The sequence below is a fragment of the Falco cherrug genome, chromosome 2 (genome assembly GCF_023634085.1).
Source record: "Falco cherrug isolate bFalChe1 chromosome 2, bFalChe1.pri, whole genome shotgun sequence".
Lineage (NCBI taxonomy): Eukaryota > Metazoa > Chordata > Aves > Falconiformes > Falconidae > Falco > Falco cherrug.
Window position 1 is genome coordinate 22,006,586 of NC_073698.1, and position 13,317 is coordinate 22,019,902.

The 13,317-nt window shown below is 44.9% G+C and overlaps 2 protein-coding genes across 3 annotated transcripts in view; one reads left to right on the top strand and one right to left on the bottom strand.

The window, feature by feature from the left end:
- Positions 1-2,776, bottom strand: part of MTMR6 (myotubularin related protein 6) — a 28,534-nt gene extending 25,758 nt beyond the window's left edge. The window contains exon 1 of the mRNA XM_055702598.1: positions 2,661-2,776. Within this exon, the coding sequence (XP_055558573.1) occupies positions 2,661-2,684 (24 nt within the window). The 5' untranslated portion in view covers positions 2,685-2,776. The remainder of the gene's footprint in view (positions 1-2,660) is intronic.
- Positions 2,777-6,024: 3,248 nt separating this feature from the next.
- Positions 6,025-13,317, top strand: part of NUP58 (nucleoporin 58) — a 35,627-nt gene continuing 28,334 nt past the window's right edge. The window contains exons 1-4 of one of the 2 annotated variants that reach the window (XM_055701712.1): positions 6,025-6,340; positions 10,069-10,208; positions 11,535-11,573; positions 12,994-13,146. In XM_055701712.1, coding sequence (XP_055557687.1) covers positions 6,213-6,340; positions 10,069-10,208; positions 11,535-11,573; positions 12,994-13,146 — 460 coding nt within the window. In that variant the 5' untranslated portion in view covers positions 6,025-6,212. The remainder of the gene's footprint in view (positions 6,341-10,068; positions 10,209-11,534; positions 11,574-12,993; positions 13,147-13,317) is intronic. The other variant, XM_055701713.1, reaches the window with a different exon arrangement.

Consider the following 13,317-nt stretch of genomic DNA (forward strand, 5'->3'; position numbering starts at 1 on the left):
GTTTATTGGGATTAGGAGTTACAGATTATAGGCAATAAACCCCAAAGAAACGTTTCAATATAGGAGACAAGTTAGAACAGAAAGGAAGGCTGAAACTATACTTCTGAAGTCTTGCGTTAAAAAAGATGAGTGATTAAATTAGAACAATTAATCTAAAACAAAAACAGTTACAGTGTATGATTCCAAGATGCCTTTATTACGATTTTGTATGACATTTCCTGAAATTAAATGGCATTTTCCCTTCCCTATGTAAGTCTCAGGCTTGCGAACATAAATTAGGATTTAGCAGTCAAGCTAAGCAAAACTTTCCATCTCCAGTAGAAAACCCATCTGTATTTTCACTGAAAGAAAGATTTGACTAAAGAAATTCCAGTCTTTTTACTATGTTTTCCTTTAAAACATTTTTAAGGACACTATAGTTTTACAGCTTCATTGGGAAATTTTACCACCACATATTGTGAACTTGTTTTTATCGTTTGTTACTATTTCAGTACGAAATTTTCAGACAGCAGTGATTTTTAAGTTGACCTCGCTTCTTTATTCAACATAAGCCTCTTGGACAGTTTAATGCCACGAAAAGCTAAACTTAATTTCAGGTAGCTCTGCTGACAGTTCTAAGACAATTTTAACTTCAACATTTCCAGCAAACTGAAATTTGAGGACTAAAACCTATTTCACCATCTTCTCCTAGGGATGACAACTTCCTTGCACAGCAGCTAATTTGTGCAAGACCACACTTACTTCAAGCTTATTTAACTATTACTTTAATAAAACAAGTTGAAAAAAGCCATGAGGTGCTGTCAGATTGGAAAAAGTAGGTATGTCTCAGCACAGCTGGAATGAGTTCCAACTTGAACCTGCACAGAACTTAAGGCCCACAGTGCAGGCTATGCTTTAGTTTTCTTGCTTCCTGTAAGTGTAATAATTATTACCAACTAGCACGTATGTATTTCAATCCACCTGGATATTCAATAAACCAACAGCTTACAAAAAGCTAAGCAAGCCTCATAATTATAACCAAAAACTTCATCTATTTCTAGCCATGAAATTCTACAATAAGTTGGTTTATATTAATTATAAAAAAATTGCTTCATGTAGTAAGTCTTGTATCTTATAAGTTGTGTTCAGAGCTTGTTTGTCTCTTCATTTATATAGCTACATGAAGTATTTTCCCCAGCAGGGGCCCAACAACATGGAGAAACACAATCACTTGCAGATGCAAAGTCAGTCCCCTGTATCCTTTCTAGCCTCAATTTCAGGTTTGAAACTTAAACAGCTACTCGGGTCATCAAGACACTTTGGTTTTTGTCTACTTTTTGTTCTGAAATTAGCTATGGACTGTAGCAATACAATATTCAGTTCCCAAACAAGGAGTTTCAGGTTTAAAAGTAAATAGGCTGATAAAGAAACCTTATCTCCAGTCTGTCAGCCTGGTGCAAGATTATTCCATCCAGTAAACTGAAGTGCCATTTATAGTAGCTTCATCAGAGCCCTTCCTCTTATTTCATACATACACATGCAAATATATCTGAAAAATAAAATTAGCTATACACATTTTATATAAAACGTATATGAGCTATTACTCCAAAAAATTAAAAGCCTGTCCCTTCACATAATTATTGGTTATAAACCTACTATTTGGAGCTGAAATAAAACCACTCCTTTTATCCACACGTATCTAAGTCTAGTTTAAAGCCAAGACTATCAGATTAAGGAACTAATCACTTGACAAGTTCCAGGACCCAACAGAGAGGGGTTGTCTTTTCAGCAGCTGTTGCAGCCAGGGCTGATGAGCAAGATGAGAAAAATACTACTAGAAATGTAATTCTAGAAGAGCTGCAACTTAAAAACTTACTTCAAGCTTATTTACAAGAAAGAAGACTTTTTTTTACATTTTCATTATAGAGGAAGGACAAACTAAAAATAGAAGCAAATCAGAACATTCTAAAGTGTCAACTGCAGCTTAGCTTATTTTTTTGAATAGGCTAACACATGGCACGCATACTGACAGCCTGCATTCCTAACAACACACACCAGCCTTTGGGGGGGGAGGGGGGTGGGGAAGCAGCATTGTTTTCACAGCTGATTTGCCTGTAAAGCTGGAAAGAACTGCAGGGAACTGCATCCAGAGCACAAAACCCAACTGCAATCCCCTCCCAGCTGGCTGCTTCTATTCCCCACCCCGCATTACGACCATTGTCACACCAGAAGACTTTTTAGCGCCTACCCCTTATTAAGGAGGCGGTTCACCCCAGCAGGGCGCCACGGGCGTAGCCGGCACCCAGCTCCCCACGGCCGTTTTTACCCCGGGCTCGGAGAGGGCCCGACCCAGAGGCCTCCGGGAGCGGCCGGGCCCGGGGGGCCTGAGACTGGCACCCCCGCCGCCGGCGGCCCCCTCGGGCCCAGGGACACCCCGAGAGGCACGGGCAGGCCCGCAGCCCCCGCGGGAAGGCACCAGCCACAAAATGGCAGGAGAACAACAACGCCCCGGCCCACAGCTGACAGCGGCGGGGCGGGGAGCAGCCGGGCCCAACAGGCCCTCCCCGCCCCGCCGTTACCGGCGCGGCACTAGCAACGCCACCGCTCCCCTGTCGCCTGTCTCCCACCGCCCCTCCCGAAGCACCGCCCCAGCCGGTGCGGTGAGGCCGAGGCGGGGGTACCTTGGTGGTGCGGATGTGCTCCATAGCAGTGCCCGCTCAGCCGCAGCCGGGCCGGGGCGGCCGTCACCTAGAAACGCTTCCGGGGCGGGGCGCGGCGGGGCGGGACCGCTGCTGGGGCGGGACGAAGCCGGAGCCAGCTCCTTGCGGCGCCCCCCCGCGGTGGGCACTGCGTCTCCGCCGCGCTACGAGCGGCGCGCATGCGCACGCAGGGACGGGCGCAGTGAGGCGGCGGCGGGGACCGGCGGGCGCGGGCGGTGACGGGCCGGGCTGGGCTGAGCTGGGCTGCGGCGGCGGGGACCGGCGGGCGGGGGCGGGAAGCTGGGCCGCGCTGTGTGCCGCAGTGCCTGGGGATTCTCTGTGAGACCCAGGGGGAGGAAGGGGCAGTGGGTACTGTGCAGGGGGCCACGGAGCTCAGCGCTGGCCGTGAAGCCCCTCCTGGTGGCCAGCCCTGAGGAGAGAGCGGTCCTGGGCCCCGCGGCGGGGTGGCAGTAAGTGTGTGGAAAACAAGGGCCGTTCCCTGGTTGCCCAGGCCTATGTTCATGACACGGAGGAGTTTCAGTCTTTCAGAGTCTTAGGAATGGGGAAATTCCTGGAAGATGGTCCTTTTTGTTGTGGTATCACAGAGGGGCTGAGGTGGGAAGGAACCTCCGGAGGTATCAAGTCCAACTGGCCCGCTTAAGCTGGGCCACTGAGAGCCAGGTGGCTTTTAAATATCATCAGGGATAGAGGCCAACACCTCTCTGAGCAGCCTGTGCCAGTGCTCTGTCACTCTCACAGTAGAAAAGTGTTTCCTGATGTTCAGATGGAGCCTCCTGTGTTTCAGTTTGTGCCCATTGCCTCTGGTCCTGTCACTGGGCACCACTGGGAAGATTGATTGCATCCTCTTTGCACTCTCAATTATTTATATATGTGGATAAGATCCCCCAGAGCTGCCTCTTCTTCAGGCTGAACAGCCCCAGCTCTCAGCCCTTCCTCATAGGAGAGGTGCTCCAGTCAAGTAGTCAATGGTGTAGCCTCACCAGTGCTGCGTAGAGGGGATCACCTCCCTCAGCCTGCTGGCGATCCTTTGCCTAATGCAGCCCAGCATGCCATTCTTTGCAGCAGGGGCCCACTGCTGGCTCATGTTCAACTTGGGATCCACCGGGACACCCAAGTAGTTTTCTGCAAAGATGCTTCCTTGCTGTGTGGCCTCCAACAGATATTAGTGCCTGGGGTTGTTCCTCCCCAGGTGCAGGACATTGTACTTCTCCTTGTTGAACTTCATGAGGTTCCTGTCAGCCCATTACTTCAGCCTGTGAAGGTCCCTCTGGATGGCAGCAGGACCCCCTCGGATATCAGCCACTCCTCCCAGTTTGGTGTCAGTAAACGTGCTGAGGGTATGCTCTGACCTGTCATCCAGATCATTAATGAAGATGTTGAAGAGGACTGGACCCTGTATTAACCCCTGGATTGTAGTGGCCTCCAACTAGACTTTGTGCCACTGATACTTCCCTGTGGACCCAATTGTTCAGACAGGTTTCAATCCACCTCGCTGCTCATCCAGCTCATACATCAACAGCTTCTCTGTGGGGATCTTGTGGAAGACAGTGTGAAAGTCGTTACTGAAGTAAGAACTGGTAAAAGCGTGTTGGGATGGGGTGTTAGAATTTTAGGATGTACAAGAACAAATAACAATCTGCACAGTGCAGTGACTCATCCATGCTGTAGCTGTGTGGGTGTTGGTGCACAAAAATCTTGCGCGTGCTGCACAGTAGTTAAGAGACATGATAAAACTTAGCTTAAAGGTTGCAGAATGGGCTATATAAGTCTTGCTGGTTTGATAGTTATTATCTACATTAGAAATGGTTCAGTAGGATGATTTTTATACAAAATTAAGCTCTTTTACTAACAGACTTTGTGATCTTGAACTTAAAAGTTTTTGAGTGGTGACATTCATAGACTGTCACAAGTTATTAAAATCATATTACAAAGGCATCACTCTCCCTGACAAGTCCCCTTCTCCTGTTATGCCAATATATCTTGTCACTTTATGGCCTGTCTGATCAGAAGAATTTGTTGACAAATGACTCTGTAGAAATCATTCCATACATGCCACTTAATATTTCACAGTTTTGGGGCTTTCATTTTTTTCAGATGTTCAAAGATAGGCACATGCATGCAATATATAAGTAAACATGGACTAAACATCACAAATTACATTCAACTATGTGCCTGAAGCTCTGCTGTGTGTAGAGGGCAGCAATTCAGTCACACATAAATAATCTCAAAGATTTTTCCAGTAAATACTAGCTGTCGGCCACCCACAGTCATCAGCAGTCACAGCACTGAACATAGAGGTTTTTGCATTGCCTGGGATGCTTTGAGAAGCGCCAGAGGTAATAATATAAACCCTTTTATAGCACTATGACTCATCTAGACTATCAAGTAAATTTAAAAGAAAAGCCTAGTAATGGCTTTTCCTGAGCAAACGTGGTGTGTAGGATACTGAGGAACTCCCCTGCATTTCAGCAGTGGCTTCCTACAGTTCCCCGGTTTTGTGCGAGATGCGTCATGATCCAGCAACTGGACAGGGCAGGGATGGAACCATTTATGCAGCTTCACGCAGTGCCCCATTGCATTTGTGAGTGAAGCAGAGCTGGGCAGGGGAAACGTGAGCAGTAACGTGTGCAGTAAACGAGGGCTGCAATTAGTAATTGAGTTCGTGCTGTTCAGGTGCTGTAGTTTGTACAGGTGTTGAAAAACAAGGTGGGTCCTTGGGGAGGCAGATAAGGACTGTGTGCTGTTGTGCTGGCCACGACCCTGGGTTCAACTGGAAATTAAGTGGCTTTCGGGGTTTTCATGAAACTGGAGTTGGATTTTGAGCAGGTTTCCTGCTTCCTGGCCGGTTACCTGGAGGCAGCCGTGGAGGCATCACGGCCCGTCCCAGCCGCCTGGCAGGGCAGCCGCAGCACGGCGGCGACGCGGGTGGCGGGACCAGCTGGGCGGGCACCGCAAAACCCTCAGGAAGGCGGCCGGGTCAGCACCCGGCTCGATGACGGGCTTCGGCAGGAGGCTCTCCGTTATGTCCGCCTCTTGTGCGGGTCGTGCCCAGGCCCAGCCCGGCTGCCGGCAGGTGTGGCGCCCGGCGGGGGCGGTAGCCCAGGAGCCGTCGGCTGTCGCGGAGCCGCGGCCCCCCCCGGTTTTCGGCCGCGGATGCTTCCATCTTCCAAACCGAGTGTCTGCGGTGCCCGGGGTGCTGCAGAGCGGGCAGGCCTCGCCTGAATGGGCCGTTGCCGTCCCGCACGTTACTGCCGCTTTAAGGGCCGGCGGGCGGGGCGGCTGCGGCGCCGTCCCGTGGTGCATTGCGGCGCGCGCGCGGAGGGAGCGTGGCTGGGGGCTGCGCGCTCGCGACCGCCGTGCGGTTCGAAGTTGGCGCCGGGCGCGATGCGGTGCTGAGGAGGCCGTCGCCGCTGACCCTGAGGAGGCCGTCGCCGCCGCCCTCCCCCGCTCCCGCCGCTGGGGCTCGCTGCCATCTCCCAGGCCCGCTCTCCGGCCGTTCCCGCCGCTGCCGCCATGTCTGCGGGCTTCTCCTTCGGCGCGGGGACCCTGGGCTCCGCGGCGGCCGCCGCCGCCGGGGCGGGAGGAGGAGGAGGAGGAGGAGGAGGGGGCGAGGGCTTTTCCTTCGGAGCCGCCACGCCGAGGTAACGCGGCACCTCCGCTCGGCTCGGCCTGGCCCTAGCCCGCGGGCCCCTGGCTCCCGGGGCCGCCGAGCCCCGCGGCACGGCCCACTGTCGAGCCCGGCGTGCCCGGCCGGGGCGGACGCGGCGGGGCAGGCCCGGGCGGCACACGTGGGTGTGGGGGGGCGGGGGGAGCGCACGCCCTGCGCTGTGTGTCCTGGCGCCTTTCCAGCTGCGCTCGGGGGCCCGGAGCTCCGGTGCATGGCCGAAGGGGCCGTCGGTGCGCGGGTGAACCGGTTTCACCATGTCCGCCCCAGGGGGCGGGGGTGCCCTTCCTGCTTCATCTGCTTCATGGCCGGCTTCGTAAATACAGGCATAGGGATCAATCTGTTCAGCAGCTAGGAACAAAGGGAGGTGCTCTTCTAATTTTGCTGTATTTTGGCTTTGTCGGAGCAGCGTGTCTCCACAGTTCTCTCTAACGTTCTGAACGCAGAATGTGAATTGTAGGCGTATCTAGGTTTCAGCAGTCACCCTGAGCTTGCGTGTGCGGCATGGAGCTCGCTGATGTCAAAGCCCAAATGTTTAACGTTCAGATGTGAAATTGCCTTTTTTTTTCCCGAAGCTGGATGCAGCTTTATTTTTTCTGATACAAATAACCTTTCACTTGGTGTGTAGTGTCTTGGAGTAAAAGGAGAACTTGGCTGCACTTTGATGTGTCTGTGACATAAAGCACACTATATATTAAAGGCATTATTAGTATTTAGGTTTCTCAGAATAGGGAAGTCTTTGTTGTTGCTGGGGTTTTTTTCTCCCCTTTTTTCTTTCTTTGCACAGAACTGAGCTAGCACAGGTTGTTTTTTCTGACCTGCTTGTTCTTATGCCTCCATTGAAGATTAGAACTGTTGTAGTGGAGCTTTGCATCAGAGTTTTTCCCAAATCTGATCAGGTGAAATCAATCACTCAAGAGAACTTCACCTAAAGCAGATATATTGGAAAATACTTATTTGTCAGAATTGGCAGGAATTAGTAGCAGGAGTGGAAGGAAATTGAACATCTGCATGTGAAAGAGTATCTCTGGATTAAATGGCAGTATTGGTTTTTGGAAGCCTCTATGAGAAGGAACAAGTTTTCAGAGTCTCTTCTAATACTCTCAATTTTGTGGTCATGACAGATTGATGACATTCTTATGTTACCTGTGCTTGGTTTGGCATTTTCTGTTTGTGTTGGTTGGTTTTTACCCCCGCAGTTAAGGTGTGCTATATGGAATTGGTAAAGAACTTAAGGGGTTTTTGCTGCATGCCTGTTTAATGCAGGTTTCCTGTGATTAAAATGAGCAAAATAAAATAATATTTGTTTATTCAAAAACATTCTTCTAAATATACTGCCTTCAACAAGGGGAATGTTGATCTGCACTTGTTAACAACTGCCTACTAAACTTAAAAATACTTGTTTGTGGGTTTTTTTACTGTTCTGGCTGCTTTTTGATTACTTCAAAATAGTAAGTGAAAGTTTAACAGGTGCTAATTAATAACAGTATGGTACTCTGCATTTTTATTCATGTATTTATTCTTACAAACAGGATGAGTCTGCAGGGCTGTTGGTCAAGGAGTACCACAGAGGAAGAGTCCATTTTACTGCTGGATGATTGGTGAATCTTGAGCATCCCTACGGGATGACTTCTTTGAGACTATAAGAAGAAGCTGTTGTTCTTATGAGCTGGGTCTAAGACAGTATTGCCAGGTGTTGGGAGAAAAGAGCCTTTTTTGTGTTGTCCAGACATAAGTGTTATTCATCAGTGTGACCACTCAGACATAATATTCTGGTGGCTCAAAGCCTGTATGATACACCAGCCTACCCAATTCCTGCGTTGCACCAATAGCTGTTCATAGAGTACTTATGCTTGCTGTTCTTATTTAATTCATGTTCTCTATAGTATGCTTCAGGCAGGTGCAATGCTTTGTTCTAGTTCTAAAATTAGAGGTAAGACCTGACTTCAGTGACCTGAGCTCCTCTTCCTTCCATCTGTGGGGAGTAGATAGACCTTCTGGCACATGCTTTCTCCTACTGGTGAGAATGCTGTCATTGCTCTATTTCTATATTCTGGTTTCTTTCTGTTTGGAAAACAAACAAACAAAATGCCACTTAATTTTATTTGGGCTTTTTAGTTTGTTTTTTGTTTGGTTTTTTTTTGTCCCATAATGCTGAATTTTATATTGTGTACCTTAGCTTGCTTCTACTATAATGCTGAAACAAGAAAAATACTCAGTCACCCTTGTCTGTGCTGGAAAAAGATGAGAAACATGAACTCCTGACCAGTGAGAGAAGCACCATGTTGTATGTTTAAGTTTACAAGCCATTAGGTCATGGTGCTGTAGTTTGGTATGTTGAAATTCTGGGACTAAAGATGAAATGCTTTGGCTCCTGTGGAGTTGGATGATTAGTGAGTCTGCATTCTAAACAACTTTTGCTGGGCTTGCTACAATTGGTTTTGTAGGTATTTTGAAAAGTTTCAATCTAAAAGCTAATTATAACTTTTTTTTTAAGGATTTACTTTTGTGTTTAACTTATGTCTAGGAGCTGCGTCCATACAAAAAGAGAGGAGATAAGGGAATGATGAGAGAATACTGACCACCTGAAACAAAATACTTTGACAGCTGTTAGCATGAAGTCTGAATTGCATTCTGTTTCATTGCTGCTTTTGTACTTAAGCAAAAATTGTTTAGGTTAGAAAAAACTTATTAGTTCCTAAAAAGGCTCACAGATGGGGGCAGGAAGTTACTATAAGTAAGTTATTCAACTGATCTTTTGTCAACTTAAAGCAACATTTTGCATTTTGAAAATCATATATTCATCTGGCTGCTAGTACCTGTAATTTCACTGGTTAGAGATAGTCATGATTATTATATTCCCCTGTGTCTTGTACAGTAACTTAGTGTGTTCTTTGCTAAGTATAAAGCTTGTTCTCTATTTGCCATGAAACTTCTAAAATGTGTAGTTGCCCAAAATAAAAAAGGCTTAATTTTCCTAGTAGTGACTGATCTCTTGAGTTTCTCCTTCTTTCTTCCCCTTCATCTGTGAAAATAGCTGTGGAATTTTATTTCTGTAACTTTGACAAATATACATTCAGAAAAGAAAGTATGGTAGGCATGGATCCTCCATGGTTGACACCTGCAGGGGAAGGGATAGCATTTTGGTAAAAAAATGAATTCATGCATCAGTGTGTTTTGGTGGTAAGATATGACAAAGTTGTGTGGTGGATGTGAATGGTTGCATGTCTTTGCTTACCACTTAAGAGTTAAGTAAACATTGGTTGAGGTTTCTAGTCAGAGGTATCTAAACAGACTGGTAGCTTGCTTTTGTCCAGGTTTGTTGTCATCTTTGCGCTGCCTCTAGCATTTGTTCTCCCATCTCAGTAGTTCAGGGAGATAATAACGCAGAATTGATGAGATGATTTAATAGAGAAAAGTTCAAATTTCCCACTGGTCTAGCAAGATGTATCAGCTCAGCAAGGAGTTGAACAAATGCTGGAATTCAGTGTCGGGGAAGCAGTGGGAGCTGTAGAAGGAAAGGGGGAGATCGGCTTCCTCTTTCTGTTTGGTGTTAGGGAGCTTGGACTCTAGTCTTGTCCAGCTGCATTGTGTGTGGTTTGGGAAAATGAATGATGGCATGGGAAAGAAACTGAAATTCAAACTGTTTGATTTTTTTTTTTATTTTGAAAAATAATTATTGCAAATTGTCTTATTTTGTAATAGCTCAACAGGAGGACTTAATTTTGGAACTCTGGGCTCTTCCACTGCTACAGCAACTACATCAGCTTCTTCAGTGGGCTTTGGGAGTGGACTTTTTGGATCAAAAAAACCCACTGGATTTACACCAGGAGGCACCAGTACAGGTAGAAAACCCTCTTGTACAGCAGAAACTTGAATTAACAGTGAAGTAGTACATCATATGTACAGAAAAACTGGGTTGTCATAGCACGCTTGCTGCTTTTACAGTAGTTCTGTAGCTCAGAATACTACTTAACGTAGTTTTTTTAAAGGGGCATCACTGAACAGTTGAAAAGGTTATTAATCGAGAATTATGCAGTACTGATGCTGCAGAAACCCAAATGTAGTTACCAGAAAACTGCTTGCGCCTGTGTGTAAATTGTTCCCTAATTCAAATCCCAGTGTTTTCTAGAAATCTTAATTCTTTATCCAGGGTACTCAAAAAATATAATTTAAGATTGATCTGAGAAGTATTTTAAAACATTGTAAGATTATTAGTATTTGTAATGTGGTACTTGTAATTCTGCAGTAGTAAACATCTCTGGTTTTGTTATTTGGAGGTTTTTTAATGTCTGCAATAGCATGAAGAAATTAATTAATGCTTTCTTAGGTCTCTAATTCAGCCTATGAATGTACAGATTCTTACAGGAGTACCAGAGTGCAAAAAAAACCCCCAACTTTTCAGACTGGAAATATTTTCACCAGGCATCATTCAGACAGAATGAATATTACTTTGGCTCCAATATTGCTAACAAAATGGCCCTATTCTTTTTTTTTTTACTTGTATGGGTAGATAGGGGAAGTTCTAAGAACCAATCTACTAGAAATAAATTCAACAGTGGACTGAAAGCCAGTACTACTATGTTTGGCTACGTTGGGGTAATTTTCTTTTAGCTCTCAATAATTCTTTTGATCTTCTAATCAGATGGTGGTTTTAACATATGAAATGGCATAACACTGTTCAAAATAATCTCTTTAAATTACCAGTGGGACAGAAACCCTAAACCAAGACACAGGATTTTACAAAGACTTAGGACTCTATAATCCTCTTCATTATACTGTAAATCTGCTGTTTTACATGCTAATGTTAGGTACTGCCATATGGCTGAAAAAAATGCTTGATAGAATTACTAGTTTCTGTATTTTCATTCACTTTAATTTGCTTAAAATTTCAAACAATTTTCTATACTGCTGTGTTAACATCAGCTTCGCTGTTAGCAGATTCTTATGAAGAAAAATGACATTTTGAAGTCAGTTATGTTTTGATTTGTGCTGCTGGTGCTTACAAATACTGTCTTCTATGTTGTTTTGCTTTGAACATACTACAGAAAAAACTTGTATAATAGTCTACATATTGTCTCATAATGTTGCATTATTTTAATAGTTCATGTTTTACTATAACTGCTCTGTGGCCTTCAATTACTATTCTTTCTTTGTTTTCATTCTTAAAGCAGGAACAGCAACAACTATTGCTACAGGACTGACACTAGGTAAGGACCGAATTTGGGTATTAACGTTATACAGGCAAAAGAAAGATACAGATAGATCTTTCTTGTGATGTAGAAAGTTGGTAATCATATGTGAGATCTTTCCCCATTACTAACTGCAGTCTGCTTTGCAGCCCAAATGTTAAGGCTGCAAACCAGAGTGGAGCCCTGCAGTTCTGGGCACTGTTCCTTCTTAAAGGGTTCTTCCATTCCATTCCTGTACAGCAGTGACGGTGGTTGCAGTGAAAAGTTAGACTTTGTATTTATGCCTCCCTAATGAGTTTCATCCTTCAGCAGAGGGGAGTTGGAATACATTATCAAAGAATTCTTCTTAAATAATTTCTTGCTCTAATGAACTTCGTGTGAACAGGCCTGTTTGCTAATTACCTCTTCTAGAAGAATAGAAGGTTGAACTGGGAACAGACCTTGGGAATATTTTACTTTTCTGTGATGCATCTTTAGTGACTATTTTTCAGTTGGCATTAGAAATACTGGAATAAGTGGGTAGGTGTGGGGTTTGGTTTCTTTTTAAACACGAGCAGCTGAGGTCTGAGGAGAAGCTGAGCTTGCGTATCACAGATGTTAGGGGTGGTGCTACAAGACAGACTGCAGTCCCAAGATTTAGGAAGCTGTGCTGTGAATGAATTGGAAAAAATTGTGTTGGATAAAGAAGCAAATTAAATGGGTAGAAGAAGAGAGGAGCAGCATCTAACCCAGAACAGACTGTATGTTGCATAATCATATGTGGCAGCTATGCATATGAACATTAATTCTTTTCCGTAGCTGAATGAAATGATGTAATCTAAAACAGACACACAGCAATTACTGAGAACATAGAGTATGTGTTTCTTGCACGTGCTATTGTGGCTTGTTTATGTATGTGCATGTTCCTCCTTTACTTTGGAATATGGATTCTAGAATGTAAAATGTATTACCGTGAAAAATGCAGGAAGCAGAAGCTTTATTTGCTTCAATTTAAGTGTTCAAAAGCAGAGTTTGGGAGAATAACATCTCAACATATTTATCTTGCTTACAAATTGAAATTATGTGTGCGTTCATCTTGGCATGCACATCCAATTGAGAATTGTTAGTTTGTATTTTGGGCAATATTGTTTGCAGCTCTATTTACCAATATTTGGTTTGTCTATTAGATGCTCTTATGTGGTTTTTTTTAGTTTTTTTAGATTATCATTAGATATAATTGCCAGTCCATGATTCTGGAGCAAAAATGCCCATGCAATTAATGTAAACCTTTGAAATATATCTGAAAGTGCTATGGGGTTATTTTACTTGATGCACGTGATCTTGCATGCTGTGATGATTGTGATGGTTAAATGGGAATAGGTCAGAAGAGAAGATGAATTGAGCCTTTGTTCTTAAACAGAGTGTTCTTAGAGTGGTAATTGTTTTTGGGTTTTTTTAGGCACACCTGCCACCACATCAGCAGCTACTACAGGCTTTAGTTTAGGTTTCAACAAACCTGCAGGTTCAGCCACGCCATTTGCTTTACCTGTTACTTCTACCTCAGTGGGTGGCCTGTCGTTATCATCTGCTCTTACATCAACTCCTGCAGCAGGTAGGAAAATATTTAGGGGGGTCTGGGGTATTTTTTGTTGGGTTGGGTTTTTTAACAATAAAACTTTGTGGTAAAACAGTTCTAAACTCTGAAGTGTTCTAGTGTGTACCACTAGGAAAAAACCCCACATATAATCTTGTGGTACTTTTATGAAGTTCGTTGGACTTCACT